We start from the raw sequence: 22073 nt of genomic DNA on the forward strand, positions 1-22073 counted from the left end.
ACAAAATGTTTCCTGCGATGCCCCTTCCAACATAATTTGGTACACTATTTATTGTTGTTAAACTAAAGGCAACACTTGCTATGCCCCCAGCAAAATTAAAATTCAACCCCAGTATATGTGTACATCATCTGTCTTTGTGCTCTAATTTTTGTTGTTAATTACGGTAAACCAAAGGAAACACTTGCCGTGCCCCCTATAAAAATAAAAATGCAACCCCAGTAGACAGGTACCTCATCTGTCTTAGTAGCCTAATTTCTGTTGTTAAAACAAAGGAAACACTTGCAATGCCCCCTAAAAATTACAATTCAACCCCAGTATATGTGAACCTCATCTGTCTTGGTGCCCTAATTTTTGTTGTTAAACCAAAAGAAACACTTGCTATGCTCCCCCCCCCCAAAAAAAAAAACCCATTCAACCCCAGTAAACATATGTGTACAAAATGTACCTCATCTGTCTTAGTGCCCTAATTTTTGTTGTTAAATCAAAGGAAACACTTGCCATGCCATGACAAAATTCAAAATGAATCCCAATATACGTGTACCTTATCTGTGTTAGTACCCTAATTTATGTTGTTAATTAAATGAAACACTTGTCCTCCCCTACCCATCCACCCCCCACCAAAAAAAAAAAAATTCAACCCCAGTAATGTGTACCTCATCTGTGTTGTGCCCTAATTTTTGTTGTTAAACCAAAGGAAACACTTGCTATGCTCCCCCCCCTCAAAAAAAACCCCATTCAACCCCAGTAAACATGTGTGTACAAAATGTACCTCATCTGTCTTAGTGCCCTAATTTTTGTTGTTAAATCAAAGGAAACACTTGCTATGCTCCCCCCCCCCCCCCCCAAAAAAAAAATCCCCATTGAACCCCAGTATACATATGTGTACAAAATGTACCTCATCTGTCTTAGTGCCCTAATTTTGGTTGTTAAACCAAAGGAAACACTTGCCAAGCACCATCCTCAAACAACACCACATTCATCTTTGACCCTCAGTATACTTGTACCTCATCTGTCTCCGCTCCGAAGAGCAGCAGGTCGAAGGGGATGGCCGCAACAACGTCGATGAGGAACCAGCCCTTGAAGTAGTGTACGGCGATCTTGCCTGGGTGGCTGACGACCTCATCATTCTTGTTGACGTAGGTGGTGCGGAAGTTGATGAGGATGTCGATGATGAACATGATGTCGACGATCAGATCGATGATGGTCAGCGGCTTGGAGTAGCGCTCCTCCACCGTCTGCTTCTCCTGACTCTTCTTCTCCTCGCTCAGCAGGAAGGCTGCCACGTATGGCGTCACGATGGCCGTGTAGATCACCAGCAGTAGGATGATCCAGTCCCACACTGCCTTGAATGCAGAGTAGTGCAGGATTGTGCACCGGTGGATCCGTGGGGACTGGAGCTTGTATTCGGGCAGCACGTCAGCCCCTAATGAAAGAACCTGCAAGGAAAAATTATATACATATAAAGAACCTGTATGCAGCCCCTAATGAAAGAACCTGCAAGGAAACATTATTCATATAGATGTTATACATGTATGTGGTTTGGAGTTTTGAGATTTTCTCCTTATGACACAACCTGCAAGGGAAATTATATACATATAAAGGACCTGCAAATAAAATTATACACATATAAAGAATCTGCAAATAAAATTATATACATATTTAATGCTTGTATGTGATTTGGAATTTAGAGATTTCTCCCCAATAAAAGAACCTGCAAGCAAAATTATATACATATAAAGAACCTAGCTGCAAGTAAAATTATATACAGATTTAATACATATATATGGTTTGGAGTTTAGAAATTTTCCTTGATTAAAGAACCTGCATGCAAAATTATATACATATAAAGATCCTGCACGTAACAGTATAAACAGATTTAATTCATGTATGTGTATGAGTTTAGACATTTCCCTTAATGAAAGAACCTGCAAGTAAAATTATATATATAAAGAAACTGTAAGTACAATTATATCCATACAGTCATGTATTTAATTAATAGGTTTGGAATTTAGAGAATTTCCCCCAATGAAACAACCTGCAAATAAAATTATATACATACACTGTATTTAACACATGTGGTTTTAGAATTTTAGAGGTTTTTCCCTTAATAAAAGAATTTGCAAAAAAAATTTATATACATATTTAATTCATGTGGTTTGATATTTAAGGTCGATGACAGTCACTTTTCGCACCCTTGTTTTGGCTTTGTACACCATAAATATAGCATATCTTACCGTAATTTCACTTGAAATCCATATTTCGTAAAAGGTACAATTTTTTAATCACAAGATTTTTTTCACATTCAGGTGCATTAGTAATGTTCAAACAAAAATATTTCAATAGTAATTTTGTATTGGGATTTTTTCAGCATTTTCAAAACAGAAACGTCATTTAGCCCGTTTATGGTTATTGTAAGGAGATGCAAAGTGACGTCATTCAAATTAAAAATTGGCTATATTATTACAATGCTTGGCCGCATTCAAATAAAAACTGGTCTACTAACCTTGACCCCTGTCATATTTCTATATCAAGCAGACAACGCTGTTTACAGGTCAGTAATTCTTGACAAAATATTAATTTTAAGTTTTAAAAGATGAAAGAAATAAAAAGTACCTTTTGTCAAATATATCATATAAACAAATTACTGTTGGATATGTTTTATTTATTGTGTATGAGCCCAAAACAAGGGTCCAAAAAGTGACTGTCGTCGACCTTAGAAATGTTCCCCTAATGAAAGAACATACAGGTAAAATTATATATATATATATATATATATATTATATATATATATATATATATATATATATATTATATTTAATTCATGTTGTTTGAAATATAGAGATATTCACCTAATGGAAAAACCAGCAAGTAAAATTATATTGATATTTAAAACATGTGATTTGGAATTTTAGAGATATTTCCCTAATGAATGAACCTGCATGTAAAACTATATACATATTTAATACATGTGGTTTAGAATTTAAAGATTTTCCCCCAATAAAAGAACCTGCAAAATAAAATAATATACATATTTAACACATGGTTTGGGAATTTAGACATTTTCCCCCTATAAAAGAACCTACAAGTAAAATAATATACATATTTAATACATGTGGTTTGGAGTTTAGAGATTTTTCCCTGATGAAAGAACCTGCAAGTAAAATTATACACATATTTAATACATATGGTTTGGAGTTTAGAGATTTTCTCCTATAAGTTACTATCTGAGGATAGTCCTGACTGCTGTTTGTATTCAGATAAAACATCTGCCCCTAATGGAAGAACTCTGCAGGTACTTCTGTTATCAATGATTCACACCGAAAGAATCTAAACACAAAATATATGCCTCTTAAATCAATATACCCCCGGTAGGTAGTTTGTAATTTTAAGAGTGTGCCTAGACATCAATTTGGAGAATTTTTCCCAACACATAAAGAAATAAAGGATTTCCCCTGCATTTGAATATTTTGTAGTAATTATGTAGGTATTCCTACCTTCTGCTATCAATAAAGTTTATATCCGAATGAAATATCATACATAAAGCAACATAAGACTTTCATGATTTTAGAGATACCTAAAGATAATAGGGATTTCCCCAACATCTTTATATTTCAGAAATAACAGCAGGTGCTCCCTTAATATTTGTAGTGACTTAGGTTTGTTATAGGAATAAAATTTTAATTTCTGAAGAAAAATACCTATATACATGTAAAGACTTAAGAGGTTAGAATTTACAGATCTTCCTCATAAATTAACATATGGTAATGTAAATGTATTTATCCTATAACTTACCCATGATATCCATGTCATAAACCCATGTGATAATTTACTTTATTAATGGTATGCAAATTTACAAGGTCTCTAGGTAATGTGTTGCTGTGGATGGGTCATTTGCTTATAAGCCAACAAGACCCGTGTACCTGAGCGTAACATTTTCAAAGATTTGTTTAAAATGTGTTTACGTCAAACTAATGTGTGCTAATCGTGATGACATCATATTATCAATGGCAGCGACTTTTGTACTGTGATTTACTAAAAAAATTAATTAGAATGTTATTTCAGAAGTGTTATAGGATAAATAGAATTCGCTACTCATGTTTTTTAATATTTAAAATATCAACCTCGTCTAGTTAATCGGTATTTGTCTCGGCAGAGCCTCGACAAATACCGATTAACATAAGACTCGGTTGCTATTTTCCATATTAAAAAATACTCGTGACGATTCCTCTATGTATCTGATTAAAATTTGTAGATTTTTCTATCACACTAATAATTGTTTTTAATACCCTCAGCATATATATTAAAACATGTTTGTAGATGCTCCCTCAGTCCATTCAAGAACTATTTTAAACACATGAATAACAACCAGAGTATTTTTTAAATAATGCACATGCATGTACACAGACTTGTTTACAACAACTTGTTTCTATGACTTCATCAATAGGCATGTTCCATACAATACCTGTTTCTTATCAGTATTACCCTCTTCATGACCATTTGAATGTTTAGTTGTGGACACCTGCTTCTGTGAAGCCACAGAAGACTCGTTATCGAATACTGGTAAATCACCCATATTAAACGTTTCACTACTCTCGTGTTTGTGTGCATCGGCGCCTGTATCGTGTAAGAAATTCATCTGCAGATGTTTCAGACTGTTGTTAGTATTCTGAACAGAAAATATTGCCTGTCCATCAATCATGGACACTTTATCCAAGTTGGTCATTGCACTGGGCTGATTTAAATCTCGAATTCTGTCACATTTTTTAAGAAATGTGTTTTCTCCACAGATTCCTGACATGACCTCAGCCTTGTCATGAATGTTTGAAATGTTGCTTCATCTGCATGGTTTCCTTCAAAATATCCACGCCTTTGTTTTCTTAAAACTATAACAGTATTATTGCTTTAGTCAAAGTAGATTGATGAGTCATCTGTAATTTAGCAGCCACACATGTTAATATGACCCAAAACACCTCACACAATTAGTACAAAACTGAACTACTGGACACATTATAGAGTCAACTGTCTCCATTTCTACAATGCTCTTAGGTGGTTGCATATAGACAAAGCAGCTTATGGTGTTTGTGAAACTGTTGTTACGAAATCTAAAATGTGTACATTTTCAAACTGTCAGTGTTGTACACTACATGTAGTTCTTACATAAAACCTTGATTATCACAGGACATTTCTGGTTATAAACACTCCTGCATAGAACCCAGAGTTGATACACATCCAGGCACAACAGTCTATTCGCAGAGGTCACACACAGTCATCATAAGCAAACATTTTATCTTCTTTTGTACATTTTTCATTTTCTCTATCTTAAAATCAGTCCTGTTATACTTTACCACCATATTTAACCATTGCTCAACCCATCAGTAGCCTAGATCAGCCAAATTAATGCTCACATTCACACCAACTGGCTAAAACAAGTTGCATTTGGCCAATACAATTTTGAATAAATTACAATACAATTTTATGACAACTTCAGACTTTTCCCTTTTATTAGTATTAGTCCTGCTTTACTAATAATTACCTATGCTGTTTTTGCCATCTCACTTTTAACATGAATACCAGCAGTTGATGTTTTCGACCAGACTATCTGAAGCAAATGTCTTCCACTTATTCCTTTTTACTAACAATTTCTGTTTTTGCCATCTCACTTTTAAGAGAAATTATACCAGCAGTAGAAGTGTTCAAGTAACCTATCACAAGCAAATGTCCTCCTCCACTTAATTCTTTCTTGTACTGCAGATGACTGCTTCCACAGGAAAGAAGCTATACATGCAGTGATAATCATCTCTGCAAATTCTTTATAGCATCCAGTACACTGCACATTACATCAACCCAGGGACTTTGTTCTTCCAGTCTCACAAACATTTCATTTGTCAGAGCAAAGTGGAATTTTCTTCACCATTTGTCAGAGCTGTTTTATCACCAATGATTAAAGTACACTTCCAAAGATACTCTTTGATCATAAAGGAGATAAAGGTTTTTTGTTTTGTTTACATGATCTGGTTGTTGCTGTTTCTTAAATCAGTCAACCAACTTGTCAAGAATAAAGCATATGTAGGTTCTGTCTGTTGAGCACAGCAGTATTTTTTCTCTTTTTTTGTCAAATAGCTGTTGTATAACTTGAATAAACATTATTCCATGAAAGATGCATTTTATCAGTAAAGTAGTATTTTCTTTATCTGTTAGAAACATTGTTGTCTTGTCACAGACTAAAATACAGTTACAGAAATCTTCTTCACTTTGGTTCCACTGGTATCATCATTGTGCAATAAACACTAACCAATTGCAATTAAAATAGACTCTATTACTTGAGCTCGGATAATGCATCTCTTGAGGATCATAGAGACAGATAATTATCAACTAATGAACATCCTGGTAACTGGTAATTGACCAATAACTGTCTTCTATTTTCAGTTCTACGACTTTTAAGATGAGTGCATAAAATACTAATGGGATGTTTTCTCAGAAAACACACAATCTGGCTGGGCGAGTCCAAGAAATATATTGATTTGAAATCATCGAATAATTAGGAGGCCATCTGCAGTTTTTTCCTTATTCTTTTGGCAGTCTGTCATGCCAGCTGTCTGGGAAATGAAAATATTTACCACAGTGGAGAAAGTTGAAAACACCTAGGCCTCGTTTGTATATAGACATAAATTGAAACACATGCAGAAGACCCCCTGGTTTGTGTAAGGTGAGATGCTATTACAAACGGGAGATCTCTTGGGTTTATGTGCCAGTGTGGATGTGTGCTGATGTGATAAAATGATTAACTGGTATCCAAAGACAAGCTTATCTACCTGCGGGCACATTCCATCACAGTCTTAGATTTACAACCAGTCAACTGGTTTAATAAAAGTGATCAACATATATAATGGTACTGTTTAAATAGGGTAAAAATAGAATAATGTTAAAGTAATCATACTGGTAAGTCAACTGTTTTAATAAATGTTATTGACATATATAACAGTACTGCTTAAATAGGGTAAGAATGGAATAATGTTTAAGTGATAATACTGTTAATGACTATCAACAAACTTCAAAATAAGATCATAAAGTCAGCCAAATACAAGCACTAGTATTTACACCCAGTTTAAATCTCAAGAGTGCTGATTCATCATTTACCAGTAAAGGCATATGATATAATTTAAGCAGATATATGCTACAAGGAAATCTAATATTGAAGATATAGAATCTAATTTTAAGTGTTAAATTGAAATCTCTAATTAAGATTCAATGCACAGAATTTAAGCAAATTTGAAATGAAAGATTCAACACACAGATTTAGAAGCATGTGCTAATTAAATTAAAATCTAAGATCACTAACAAGTAACATGTAAACGCTGTTGTAGACAAACAGCTTTAAAATGGCTGTGGTATGTGCCCATACAGCATGCTTGAATCTTAAGTGGATATATAATGCATCAAAATAAATTTAAATACAAATTTAAAATTTGAAATTTAAATTTGAATACCTGCTGTTGTTGTTGATGAGCCAGTCTGGTTTGATTTTTTGCTGCTTTTAATATTGTTGTTGTATCTGTTACGTACTGCATGGTTATACTATACACATACCTACATCTATTACTTCAAAAACAAGCCAACTAAACATTTAAGGTGTAAGAAATATTCCATTCTTGTTGAAAATAACATTTCAAAAGAAAATACCATCCCAACAGGAAGACAATTTGAATCTTATTGACCTGACATTTATACTTGTATGTCACTGGTAAACATGATACATAAAGCAGCTTAGCCTTTTGGGAAAAAATATTTTTACTGATTTTTTAAAGCTGCTTATCTATACATGTAGAGATATTTCAGGACAAAAATTGATTCTTCATGAATTTTTCTGAATGCTACATAGTTGGCATATTTAAAGGCTACTACAGAAAGGGAAATCTGATCACTCATTGTATGTTTTTTTAAAACTCATCATGAATTTTTTTTATACTGCATGGATGATTTATAACAGTCTACGGTTATTTTCAGTACAACAGATTCAAAACCGGCCAGTTGATATGCTGTTTTCTTACATATTATATCACGGGTTGAAGTTTGAAAATATTCCAGCCAGACATTTGGTCCAGCAATCTACAAATTCTGCCGAACCAAATCAAACAACAGACAACAAAATATCCCAGTCCATGGTGATGTTGACTGGCACAAATAGGTCAAGACAGCAGCAGCATCTCATCTACTGGGGGCGGGATGGGCGGTTGGTTTGGGATCAATCCCCATCAGTGGGCCCATTGGACTATTTCCCATTCCAGCCAGTGTACCAAAACTGGTATATCAAAATATGGTATGTGCTATCCTGTCTGTGGGATGGTGCATATAAAAGATCCCTTCCTACTAATGAAAAAATGTAGCAGGTTTCCTCTCTAAGACTATATGTCAAAATTACCAAATGTTTAACATCCAATAGCCAATGAGTAATAAATCAATGTGCTCTAGTGGTGGTGTTAAACAAAACAATGTAACTGTTCATCCACTGAACATCTACTGAATCAGTGTTTGTTTGCTGGTGGACTGTTCACAATTGCTTACTATTATTAGTCCAGTCAAATTAAGGTTTGATCCGCAACTAATTGCAACAGTAACAATTTTTACGAGAAATTACTCAGAAAGTGTTTAGAAACAACATATAAAAAGTATCAGAAAATATCGGTGGGGGAACATGCTTAATTTTGTGACCAAACTTTGCCCCAAAAGTATATTTAAAATATGACGTCGTGGGGCTTCGTACACATCAAGGGAGATAATAACGTTTTGTCCTTCACATTAAATTGTTGACACTTTCAGTACTATAAAAGATTATTTTACTATGTTACATCTTCTGAAAGCTTTTGTTGAGAATTTAAAAACTTCATTGTGATAAATTACGTCTAAATGTGTTTATTTCACATCAAAAAATTAAGTTTCATGGTGCATGCTTTCAAATTTGTTTGCGTCGTCACTGCGTTCTGTTTACATTCTAAAATGTTCGATTTATGATAATTCTGAATAATCGATCCAATTATTCAACTCGGACATCAACAACTGTGTACTGATAGCAAATATTTAATAAAAAATATTACAAATAACGCAATTTTGTTCTGCTGTTTAAAGAAATATTATAAAGTTGCTCGTTCACATTTTTTTAAACAATGGAAGCCCATATGGATCCATTGCAAATAGAGTGTATTTGCTAACAATGTATTCGCTAGAGACAAAATTACGATTGTTTTTTCTCCATGGATATGTGAAATAGACAAATTGCTCAATAAAATTTGCCATAAATATATATATATATATTAAATATATATACTAGCTATCAATAATATAATATTGCAAATGTGTAAAAATAGATTATTTATATTTGTGTATATTTTGTCAGACAAAAAAATGTTTTGTAGCTTTGACGCACATTTTGTTAGTGTTAATTTTGGGTCAATGACTTATTTTTTTGACTCGTTTCTTTTTCATTTTAATTTCTGGAAATATTTTTATTCTGTGTATAATTCTACTTACCTTGGCTTGTTCCATTTTCATTTTTATTTGATTCCACAACTTACACTTTTCACCATTTAATCTAATTGTATTATAATATTAAACCTTGCCTTCACATTCTTGAAATTTTATTTTGTTTGCTTACACAATGGATATAGCACCGGGTATTTATTATTTATTATAGTAAATATCTACAAAAAATTTACGTGTGCTTCTCAAAAGCATATATTCCGTGAAAAGGATTCTCAACTGAAAGATTTGTCTGTTGGTCGAGCAATACTATAGGTATCTCGTCCTCTTTTACATTTAGCTCCTTTACTGATTTGATTTGTCATTCAACTTCACCATTAATTTGGGTCCAAATGTTTTATCGATATACTCAATAGCCTTGACCAGCCTCGGTGGCGTCGTAGCAGGCCATCGGTCTACAGGCTGGTAGGTACTGGGTTCAGATCCCAGTCGAGGCATGGGATTTTTAATCCAGATACCGACTCCAAACCCTGAGTGAGTGCTCCGCAAGGCTCAATGGGTAGGTGTAAACCACTTGCACCGACCAGTGATCCATAACTGGTTCAACAAAGGCCATGGTTTGTGCTATCCTGCCTGTGGGAAGCGCAAATAAAAGATCCCTTGCTGCCAATCGGAAGAGTAGCCCATGTAGTGGGGACAGCGGGTTTCCTCTCAAAATCAGTGTGGTCCTTAACCATATGTCTGACGCCATATAACCGTAAATAAAATGTGTTGAGTGCGTCGTTAAATAAAACACTTCTTTCTGTTACACAATAGCCTTGAAACTAGCACTTCTGCCTCCCAAGGAACTGGTATACTTGGTTTTGTGTCTGGCAGCTTTGTACAGTGTGTTGCAGACCAGAATTCATGTACACTTGATGGAAAGAACACCTTCGACAGAATTGGAATAATAACAGGTGTTAGATACGGATGACGAAGACTTGTGTCTGTAAATGAATTAATAACACTTGGAGAAAACTGAAATACCTTCGTACTTGTAAGCCAACGTCAAATAGCATGTCAACTATGAAATTTGATAAACTGAAGCATCGTACACCAGTAGATCATATCTTGTCTTAGATGAATTGGCCACTCGAGTTACACATGCCAAGAATGTCGGGACGTACGCAGATATACCAGAATGGTTTATACTCAGGGAAATCATCTGTGACTTTTGTACCGACGATCGACATGAATGCTGGCGATCCTTCATGTATTTACTCAACGATGGTCTTTGTATCTGATCATTCCTGGTGGTAGGGATCAACATCAGTATTAACCTTTGATCAGCCATTGTAGTGGGAAGCAAACACTAGCATCAATAATGAACCTTCAACAAGTCCCTCTGCTCTATTGTCTTGTGATTGGGAGGGTTACATACAGAAATGAGTTGTATTGGCTGCATTGTCCATATAACGAGTGGTTTGGGTCTGCAGCAGATTATACAGAAAGTGTATGCATTTATTACTGCCAATCCAAGAGGAAAGACAGTCAAAATACAATTTGTTCTAGATATTGGCATACAAGATTTGCTTGTCTCTCAAACGTTTAAACAATTACATTGCCCTATACTGAATTGGGTGACGAGTGCAGTCCTCAAAGTATTGAAGATGAAACCATAGCTGATTCCACAGTTGACATTTCAAACGTAGATATCGAAATATATGCCCAAGTAGAAGACGTGAGGGTAGATGAGGAAAAGGAACTATTTTGAAGAAGGCGGCTGTCAGTTCTGTCTTACTCACAAGATGCAAGATCTGGAAAAAGACAACCTAGGAGTATGCTTCATGTTCAAGATAGGTCATCATGTTCTACGGAGACGTGATCGCTTTTGGGCTGGATTTTCCTCCCATGATAACCAATGTTCAACAATGCATGGCGGTGATGCTGGTAGGTGATTTACAAAGCAGCTGGAGCATGCATGCAGCTGGTCACTTATTAGTGAAGACACAAACCTTCTTATCGTCTTGTACTGCTATGCTGCTATTAAATTAAGCTATACTTTTAGACTAACAATATAAACCAAAGAGTGGGATATCTAGAAAATGAAGATGGTGCTTAGGCAAAATATATGTTGCTCACTTCTTGTAATAGTTTACAGTTTGTGATAAAACATTAAAGCTTGTTTGTACTGAAAAGGGAGAAGTCCTCAAAAACATTTTAGTCCACAAGACTTTAGTTGCATACTTTCTGAAAGAAGATTTAAGCAAAGACATTGCAGTTAAGTATGATTTACACAGCTCACGCAGAAAACAATTTCAGAAATTATCTGTGTACAAGTTCAAACCGTGCCTCCAAATCAAATGCTGTAGCCTGTCACAGCAAGCGGGTGTTATTGCAATATCGACATTGGATTAGAGTAGATGATCATGATGCTGAGTTAGATCCACAGACATGGAGAAACACACAGTATTCACCAAAAACAACTATGCCACCATTGCCTGGAAAGCTGCTTGAGATAATTTGCTGTAGATGTTTCAAGTTAACATGCGACACAAAACGATGCACGGATATGGAATGTTCCGTCATTTGCGGAGAATGACGCTGTACGAGTGGTTCCAATTCTCCGATTTCAACAGACAGTGAAGTTGACTATGGTGAACAGTACATGAAATGGACTAAAAGTAACCATGAATAAATTAAAAAATAAAGTGACAATGACATAACAAACAGACTGAAAGTAGCCGCGAATAAACCTAATAATACAGTGACGTATCAAATACACTGGAAGTAGCCATGAACAAACAAAAAAATATAGTGACAGTGATGTATTAAATACACTGAAAATAACCGTGAATAAACTTTTAACAATGCAGTGACAGTGACATGTTAAATACACTAAAAGTAGCAATGAATAGACCGAAATTACAGCGATTTGACAAATTCACACACACACACACACACACACACACACACACACACACACACACACACACACACACACACACACACTCTTAAAAAAAGTAGGGGAACTCTAATAAGAATTTACAATTGCCAAAATTGTAACGTATATTAGCTGTGGGGTATGGTTATATGATAATAGTGAATTAATTGGGCAAACATTACAACCGGTAGTTCAGTATTACAGTAGGTTTTATGACCACCAAAGATCTTGAAGGACGATTGGGGTCAGAAGTGAAATTTGAAAGTTGACGTTTTTTTATCAGTAAATCGCAAATTCAAACAATAAAAATGACTAAAAACAAAACAATAACAACTGTATGATCAACAGAATGAAAACGATTGACAGAAATAATGTTCCACAGTGATTAATCGACCTTTCTGGAAATTGTCAAAATTGAGAATGACACCCCACGCACGTGTACGGAACAACTGTGCGATGCACGTGCAAACTATGGAATGTGTTTTCGTGTGTTGATAAATATATATATATATATATTGACAGTGATCCCAAACAAAGCGGGAAAGTTTCGATGGGGTGTGATGGCCTTACATTGGGATTTCCCCCTAAATACGATCGCTGTGTAGATATGGGCACGGCCGTCGGGTATATAGTCACCTCTATATTAAGTGTAGTAGATGGCTGCTTCCAGTGTCATTCTATTTATGGAATTAATATGTGTATGCAGTGTTTAGCATGATGTGTGTAATGTAGTAGACTAGTCCTCAGCGCAAAAAGATCCTTGCGAAGTGCAACTTCGGTCAAGTACGAAAAAGCGGTTATTAGTACAAATCAAAAGATAAGAAGCTATCAGAAAGGTCAAAAACAGTTAAAACGGCCTTGCATATTATATTACAGATTACACAAATGCACAAAGAGGGACAATGCAATAACAGATACACACAGAAAACAATTGACAATGATTTTAAAAAGTGTATGTTTACAATGTTCAAATTTAAAAGTTCACAAAACAACATATAAATCATCCGAAAAACAAACAACATACCATCAATAGATCTAAAATAAGTTATTCATGCATATTATTACAATTTAAATCACTTTTAGTTCATACTTTTTCCAAATAATAGTTTTAGGACAAACATTTTAATGTAAAGATATGAGAAATTGTGGATTTGCCGAAGGGGGAGATAATTATGGCGAGATTGTGACGTCATAGATTAACAAATTTTACTAAATTATATTCTACAAAAAAGCACAGTCTGTTATCTTTAAGATGATAGATAATTTAAGAAAATATATCAATTAATAAGATGGTTATGGTGGAAAATGTATCCCTACCCTCTAATGAAACACACACACCAATATTTCTCCTATGGGTCATATACATACAATTTTATGCATTTTCCCCCTCAACTACGCCTTGATATGTTGTAGATGAGGTATTTCAGATTTAAAAAACATTGAAATCAATTCTGTTGCAATTACTTGCGGGTTGACCACTTTTTGGAGCTAATCTGACTGGATTATATGGTACTCAGTGGCATAGCGTGGGTGTAGTGCAAGGGCAAGGCAAGTATTATGCCACCTTACCAGTGGACTGTTAGCACTCCCAGAGTACCTTCAACCAGTCCAGAATTTTGCACCCAGGGCAACTGCCCTGGTAGCCCCGCCCACGCTACGCCACTGATGGTACTACAATTGTTGATGTCTGTCAGAATTTATTTTATTGCTTGTATATTCAATTATAGTTCAAGCATGCTATCCTGGGCACACACACCAGTTATCTGGGTTGTCTGTCCAGGACAGTGGGTTTGTGGTTAGTTATTAGTCATTGTTGTAGTGGTCCTACAGTTATTAAACTCACTCTGGGTTTAAGCTGGTACCGAGATGTGGACGAGATGTGGACGATAAAGTTGCTGGTTAACCACTACACCACCAATGCCAGTCAGATCCTACAACATTGTTACTTTGCATTTGAACGAAGTAAAACATTTTTTTAAATAGTCATACTGAAATGCAATTCCTTGAACTGTGTAAAATTAAAGTTTGTTTGTTTTGTTTAATGACACTACTAGAGCACATCGATTTATTAATCATCGGCTATTGAATGTCAAACATTTGATAACTTTTATATATAGTCTTAGAGTTTTTTGTTTTTTTTAAAGTTTGTTTTTGTTTAATGACACCACTAGAGCACATTGATTTATTAATCATCAGCTATTGGATGTGAAACATTTGGTAATTCTGACATATAGTCTTAGAGAGAAAACCCACTTAATGTTTTCATTAGTAGCAAGGGATCTTTTATATGCACCATCCCACAGGATAGCACATGCTACAGCCTTTGATATACCAGTCATGGTGCACTGGCTGGAACAAGAAATAGCCCAATGGACCACTTACAGGGATCCGCACTGTGCGAGAAATATTCATCAAATAAAACAATTACTTAATTACAAATTTACAATATATTTATGATTCAGAATTATTGAGAGCTTGACAGTGATTCATGGAAGCAATCATGCCTTTGTCAAAAGACACTTTCAACTCTCCCTTGTGCAGAGATATGGTTTTCACCATGGGAACCAGTTTTGTCATTCAGACTTTACAAATATGACTTAATTACAATGATAATAAATAATGCTTGAATAACCCAGCGTTCGAAATAAGCACTTGTCCGTTTGTCCTAACAAGTAAAAATGTTCAATGCAGTTTGATTTTGAGCAACCACAAACATCATTCTTGTATTTTAAAAAAACAAACCACGTGAGAATATTGGAGGACAAGTAGATTTTTAGATGTAGGTGTCCAGTGGACTAATCAAAATTCTGCTTATTTCTATCACTGCAACCTACAGCATTGAAACATATTTTCCTAGATCTTCTCAACTCCAAAGCAAAGAATATAAAACAGGGTTATATACTTCACAAGATCAACAAGCATTTGCAGGATTCTGTGAGCACTTGATGTGGAAAGTAGTTAATGATAGTGGCTGCCAACACAAACAAGGCTATCACATTATCCAACTGTTTGATGGAACTCTGCTGTATAGCAGGGGACCAGGATGTAGCCCAGTGGTAAAGCAGTCACATCAATCTAGGAATTAATGAATGAATGGATGTTTAAAGATACCCCATCACAAAAACACATCGGCTGTGAAACAATGGTAAAAATAAGAATGGATTAATAATCAACATCAATATAAAACTTTCAATGTTAAAATGGGTCAATCAAAATCATTGGGTTATTTCCACAACTGGTGTAACAAAGGCTGTGGTATGTACTATTCTGTCTGTGGGGTTGTGCATACCAAAAAAAAATAACTTGCATGGTGACAGTGGGTTTCCTTTCATCTGTGTGGTCTTTAACCCTATATCCATAAAGAAAACTAAGTCAAGTCTGTCATTAAATAAAACATTTCTTCTTTCTTTCCTCCCACAGTAGTTTAAAATGAACTGGTCATCAGATCAGTTTTTGGCACCACAAATATGCAGTCTTGGGTGCCGTAATGGTTAATCTCTCAGCTTTAAGACTGGCAATTTAATATTTGATTTGCATCCCATGCAGTACTGCGTAATGAGGTTACTACACTGGCTTCACTTACACTTCCCCTGCGCGTGCTGTAACCTCACCGTGGTGCAGGGGTGTAACATTCTCTTTGAGAATGGCCAATACAGCACAAATTGAAGTTTAGAGTAAAATTCGGTGTCCGTAAAATTCTTTGATATTTGTATTTTTGCACAGTTCTTTACACTGTTTTTGTTTGAACCTTGAATTTTTATATTGATGTTGATCATCACTTTATTTATTTGCATTACCATAGTTTGACACCCAATAGCCGATGTATTTTTCGTGCTGGGGTGTCGTTAAACATTCATTCATTCATTCATTCATTCACTTACACTAACCACTAATCAGGACTACTCAGATCTGGCCTGGTGCTTATAAAACATTTAGAGTCTAGACTCGAGACTTTAATAGATCCCGAGACACTAATGTCATGGCAATGCCATACAAATTGTATGTATGTGACGTCATTAGAGATTGAGTCTGGACTTTAAAAGTTTTTTAAGCATAGGTCCAGAGGTGTGTGACCAAGATAACATGCTTGAACCTAATTGGACATAAGTTAAAACAAACAATTACAACAAACAACAAATAATTTTATATGTAGGTATTAAATTTAAAGGATTCAGGATTTATTTATGGATATGTATATGGTGGGCAGGGCAGAGTTCCACATCAGTTTGGTTACCAGGGTTTGGACAAAACCTTGCATATAAACTGTATTCTAGCAAATACATTTTGAAAGAAACGAACAAAAATTAACTCTGATAAATACAGATGTGCATGGGATTTATTCTATATTCATCGTCCCATCCCAATTCTTAGAACAATCACCTGGTTTATCCTCATCTTCTTTTCCTCATACCTTAAACAATTTTCTGGTCTATCCCCTTGCCACTGAGCCATTTACATCATTCCCCTTTACCTCTCAAAAGACCTGTACATCTTTCTCCTTTACCTCTCAAAAGACCTGTACATCTTTCTCCTTTACCTCTCTAAAGACTTGTATATCTTTCTCCTTTACCTCTCTAAAGACTTGTACATCTTTCTACTGTACCTCTCTAAAGACTTGTACATCTTTCTCCCTTCTCTCTCTAAAGACTTGTACATCTTTCTCCTTTACCTCTCTAAAGACTTGTACATCTTTCTCCCTTCTCTCTCTAAAGATTTGTACATCTTTCTCCCTTCTCTCTCTAAAGACTTGTACATCTTTCTCCCTTCTCTCTCTAAAGACTTGTACATCTTTCTCCTTTACCTCTCTAAAGACTTGTACATCTTTCTCCTTTACCTCTCTAAAGACTTGTACATCTTTCTCCCTTCTCTCTCTAAAGACTAGTACATCTTTCTCCTTTACCTCTCTAAAGCTTGTATATCGTTGTCTTGTACCTCTTTAATGACTTGTACAACTTTTGTGATCACCTCTCTAAGGACTTGAATGAACTGTTCCAGAATAATGGACTTAACACATTTTTTATCTAAAGTTATATGGTGTTGGACATATGGTTAAGGACAACACAAATAATGAAATCGAAAATCTGCTACCAAAAACCCCAAGGACTAATCTTTTAATTGGCAGCAAGAGATCTTTTATAAGCACCATCCAACAACCGGGATAATACATACCACAGCCTTTGCTACATCAGTTGTGGAACACTTGCGGGAATGAAAAATTGCCAAATGGGCCCACTGACAGGAATCAATCACAACCAGTTAAGGTATCAGGTAAGCACTTTACCACTGGTCTATATCCTTCCCTATTTTACAGAACTAATACATGATAGGGATGGGAATCAATTTTGTAAAAATACCCACAATTCTCAAACTAAAATTTTATTTATGTATGTTTGGGGGTGGGGAGTGGGGTGAATTTGGGGTGGTGGTATAGACCCAGAAGGCTGAAATAATTATTGTACCTCCTGCTACCCCTATATGACCAATCATGGAACAACCCTCTATACTGTAAAACATTCTTGCGTTCACTTGAAAGGTCTTGCTGACTGAGATCTGTTATGGAAAAGTCTTTAACACTGGCCAAAAACACATGTCCCAACACAGCCAGCCTGCTCATTGCCCCCATCACAACTGACGCCATCAAAATCTCTAATTAAATTGTCCTAGCTATAGAGCCAGCTTCCAGATCCAAAAAAATCCTTGATAATTTCAGCATCTGGTAATCAGGAGATAAGCTTTCTTGGCTCAGTGGCCCACTGTGTACATGGAGAAATTGGAATATAATTTTCCAACCATAAAGAGCAAGTACACCAGTATTTATTTCTGTACTTCAAATGCTGGAAATGCTTAAGGGGGAATAAGAATTCACAGAAGGCCTAATCTGGAACACCAATCTTTCTTTTATTGTATTTTCTTTGAAGGTGAAGAATTTCTTTGGAAAGCAATAATTCTTCTGATTAAAATATGTAATAGGGTGTTCTAGTTTTACATCAATATTGAAAGAAAGAAAGAATTTAAATAAAAGAAAGAAGTAAAGATAGAAACATAGAAAGGATGTAAGACAAAATCAAGAAAGAAAGAATAAAAGAAAGAAAGAAAATAACATTTAATACCACCCCCAAACATTGTTTAATCATTGGCTATTATGGGTATGACTTGTTAGGCCCATACTCAAGTGGGAAGGGTGGGTGTACCTTATGGCAACAATTGTTGGGGTTTTCTTTTTTTTTCTTAAATCACATCATATTACATCTACATTAAAAAAGGACACAGATTACCTTTTTCTACTAAAGGTTTACATTACACAAAAAACACTCTCCACTTGCACTACCCTTCCCATCAGAGAACTATGCATATACATGTACATTACACAAAAAACACTCTCCACTTGCACTACCCTTCCCATCAGAGAACTATGCATATACATGTATATTGAACAAAAAACACTCTCCACTTGCACTACCCTTCCCATCAGAGAACTATGCATATACATGTACATTGCACAAAAAACACTCTCCACTTGCACTACCCTTCCCATCAGAGAACTATACATATACATGTACATTGAACAAAAAACACTCTCCACTTGCACTACCCTTCCCATCAGAGAACTATGCATATACATGTACATTGCACAAAAAACACTCTCCACTTGCACTACCCTTCCCATCAGAGAACTATACATATACATGTATATTGAACAAAAAACACTCTCCACTTGCACTACCCTTCCCATCAGAGAACTATGCATATACATGTACATTGCACAAAAAACACTCTCCACTTGCACTACCCTTCCCATCAGAGAACTATGCATATACATGTACATTACACAAAAACACTCTCCACTTGCACTACCCTTCCCATCAGAGAACTATGCATATACATGTATATTGAACAAAAAACACTCTCCACTTGCACTACCCTTCCCATCAGAGAACTATGCATATACATGTACATTACACAAAAAACACTCTCCACTTGCACTACCCTTCCCATCAGAGAACTATGCATATACATGTACATTACACAAAAAACACTCTCCACTTGCACTACCCTTCCCATCAGAGAACTATGCATATACATGTATATTGAACAAAAAACACTCTCCACTTGCACTACCCTTCCCATCAGAGAACTATGCATATACATGTACATTACACAAAAAACACTCTCCACTTGCACTACCCTTCCCATCAGAGAACTATGCATATACATGTACATTACACAAAAAACACTCTCCACTTGCACTACCCTTCCCATCAGAGAACTATGCATATACATGTATATTGAACAAAAAACACTCTCCACTTGCACTACCCTTCCCATCAGAGAACTATGCATATACATGTACATTACACAAAAAACACTCTCCACTTGCACTACCCTTCCCATCAGAGAACTATGCATATACATGTACATTGCACAAAAAACACTCTCCACTTGCACTACCCTTCCCATCAGAGAACTATACATATACATGTATATTGAACAAAAAACACTCTCCACTTGCACTACCCTTCCCATCAGAGAACTATGCATATACATGTATATTGAACAAAAAACACTCTCCACTTGCACTACCCTTCCCATCAGAGAACTATGCATATACATGTATATTGAACAAAAAACACTCTCCACTTGCACTACCCTTCCCATCAGAGAACTACATGTATGCATATACATGTATATTGAACACAAAAAAAGCAAACATTTTAATTTAATGTTCTTTAATTTATTTTAAATTATTTAGTTTAAATTCCATTAGTGTTTGTGTCTATTAATATTATTAGTGTTTTGTGAACATCTCAGGCCCATTTTCAGTCAATGTACTGAATTGATTTTATTATGAAAAACAAATTAAAATATTTAAATTTCTTTTGTTGTTCAGTATGAATATGATTGAGTGCCATATATCATTAACTGTGCCATATATCAGTAACTGTGCCATATATCAGTGAGTGTGCCATATATCAGTGACTGTGCCATATATCATTAACTGTGCCATATACATGTATCATTAACTGTTCCATATATCAGTAACTGTGCCATATATATCAATAATTGTGCCATATATCAGTAACTGTGCCATATATCAGTAACTGTGCCATATATCAGTAACTGTGCCATATACATGTATCATTAACTGTGCCATATACATGTATCATTAACTGTGCCATATACATGTATCATTAACTGTGCCATATATCAGTGACTGTGCCATATATCATTAACTGTGCCATATACATGTATCATTAACTGTTCCATATATCAGTAACTGTGCCATATATATCAATAATTGTGCCATATATCAGTAACTGTGCCATATATCAGTAACTGTGCCATATACATGTATCATTAACTGTGCCATATACATGTATCATTAACTGTGCCATATACATGTATCATTAACTGTGCCATATATCAGTAACTGTGCCATATATAATTAACTGTGCCATATATCATTAACTGTGCCATATACATGTATAATTAACTGTGCCATATATCAGTAACTGTGCCATATATCATTAACTGCCATATATCAGTAACTGTGCCATATATCATTAACTGTGCCATGTATCAGTAACTGTGCCATATATCATTAACTGTGCCATATATCAGTAACTGTGCCATATATTAGTAACTGTACCATATATCAGTAACTGTGATATCTTGTTCACAGGTCTACTGAAAAAAATATCACCGCCACAACATATACTTCGTCTTAAATATCACTGATCATACAGAGATAAAAATTAGTCTTGTCCAAAATCCAGACAACTTCGCAGGGTCTTGATAAGACTTAGCATAATGGTGGGGTCATATGTGAGGCTTTCATCAACCAAGAAAAACAAATATTAGGTGACACTAAAATCCCGATATCCAGCAACATTAGATAAATGTAACAGCTAAAGACATTAGAGTGCATGAAAAGGGAACTGTTTTTATTACTAATTCTTTTGTTTTCAATGATGTTTCTGTAGTCCCATCAGAGGGTTGTTTTTTGTGGGGTTTTTTTTTTTTTTTTTTTTTTTAGCTCAAGTCAATAACTGTCACAATTCATGTTTTCATTATTATTTATTATTATTCATATCTTTTTTGCCTTTGATTTTCTTCATTTGTTCATCTTAGATATATTCTGAATGACCCACGATCAAATTATTTGGTTACGCTATAGCAAACAAGATTAGTCTAAGGATGGGACAATGTTACACAATTCAACATTTCGTTTCTATAGTACAAACAGAATCTGCCATAATTAGCCATCTTCAAACACCAAACAATCTACAATTGATCAAACTGTCACTCAACAAATGGCAAATATGTTTACCAAAAAATTAAATTAATGGAAATCAACACAAAGGAAAAGGAAAACAAAATCTGTTCAAATATTTAACTGCTCAGCACAAGGACACGTTTAGAAATAATGCATACTGCCAATGACCATTGTGTATACAGCTTCTGCCAGTCTGAGATTTTCCCAAACAAAATCAATTAGGTACTGGTTATCATCACACATCATTATAATCTTACTTAAACACAAACAGTCAATGCAAACAGTCACCAATTCTAACACCCAACATTTCTGGATCCACTTAAATCCATATTTCACTAACATAAGCATGCAAGGTAGAGATCAGGGGAGGCATCTTCCCTCACAGCCATCCCTACCACCCCT

General features: G+C 35.2%; 1 protein-coding gene across 1 annotated transcript in view; it reads right to left on the reverse strand.

Annotated features, from left to right (window-relative positions):
* The window catches only part of LOC121382333 (potassium voltage-gated channel unc-103-like), an 85093-nt gene that overhangs the window by 27127 nt on the left and 35893 nt on the right, over positions 1–22073 (reverse strand). Inside the window, exon 3 of the mRNA XM_041511917.1 lies at positions 999–1436. Coding sequence (XP_041367851.1) covers positions 999–1436 — 438 coding nt within the window. The remainder of the gene's footprint in view (positions 1–998; positions 1437–22073) is intronic.

The sequence above is a fragment of the Gigantopelta aegis genome, chromosome 9 (genome assembly GCF_016097555.1).
Source record: "Gigantopelta aegis isolate Gae_Host chromosome 9, Gae_host_genome, whole genome shotgun sequence".
Classification (NCBI taxonomy): Eukaryota; Metazoa; Mollusca; class Gastropoda; order Neomphalida; family Peltospiridae; genus Gigantopelta; species Gigantopelta aegis.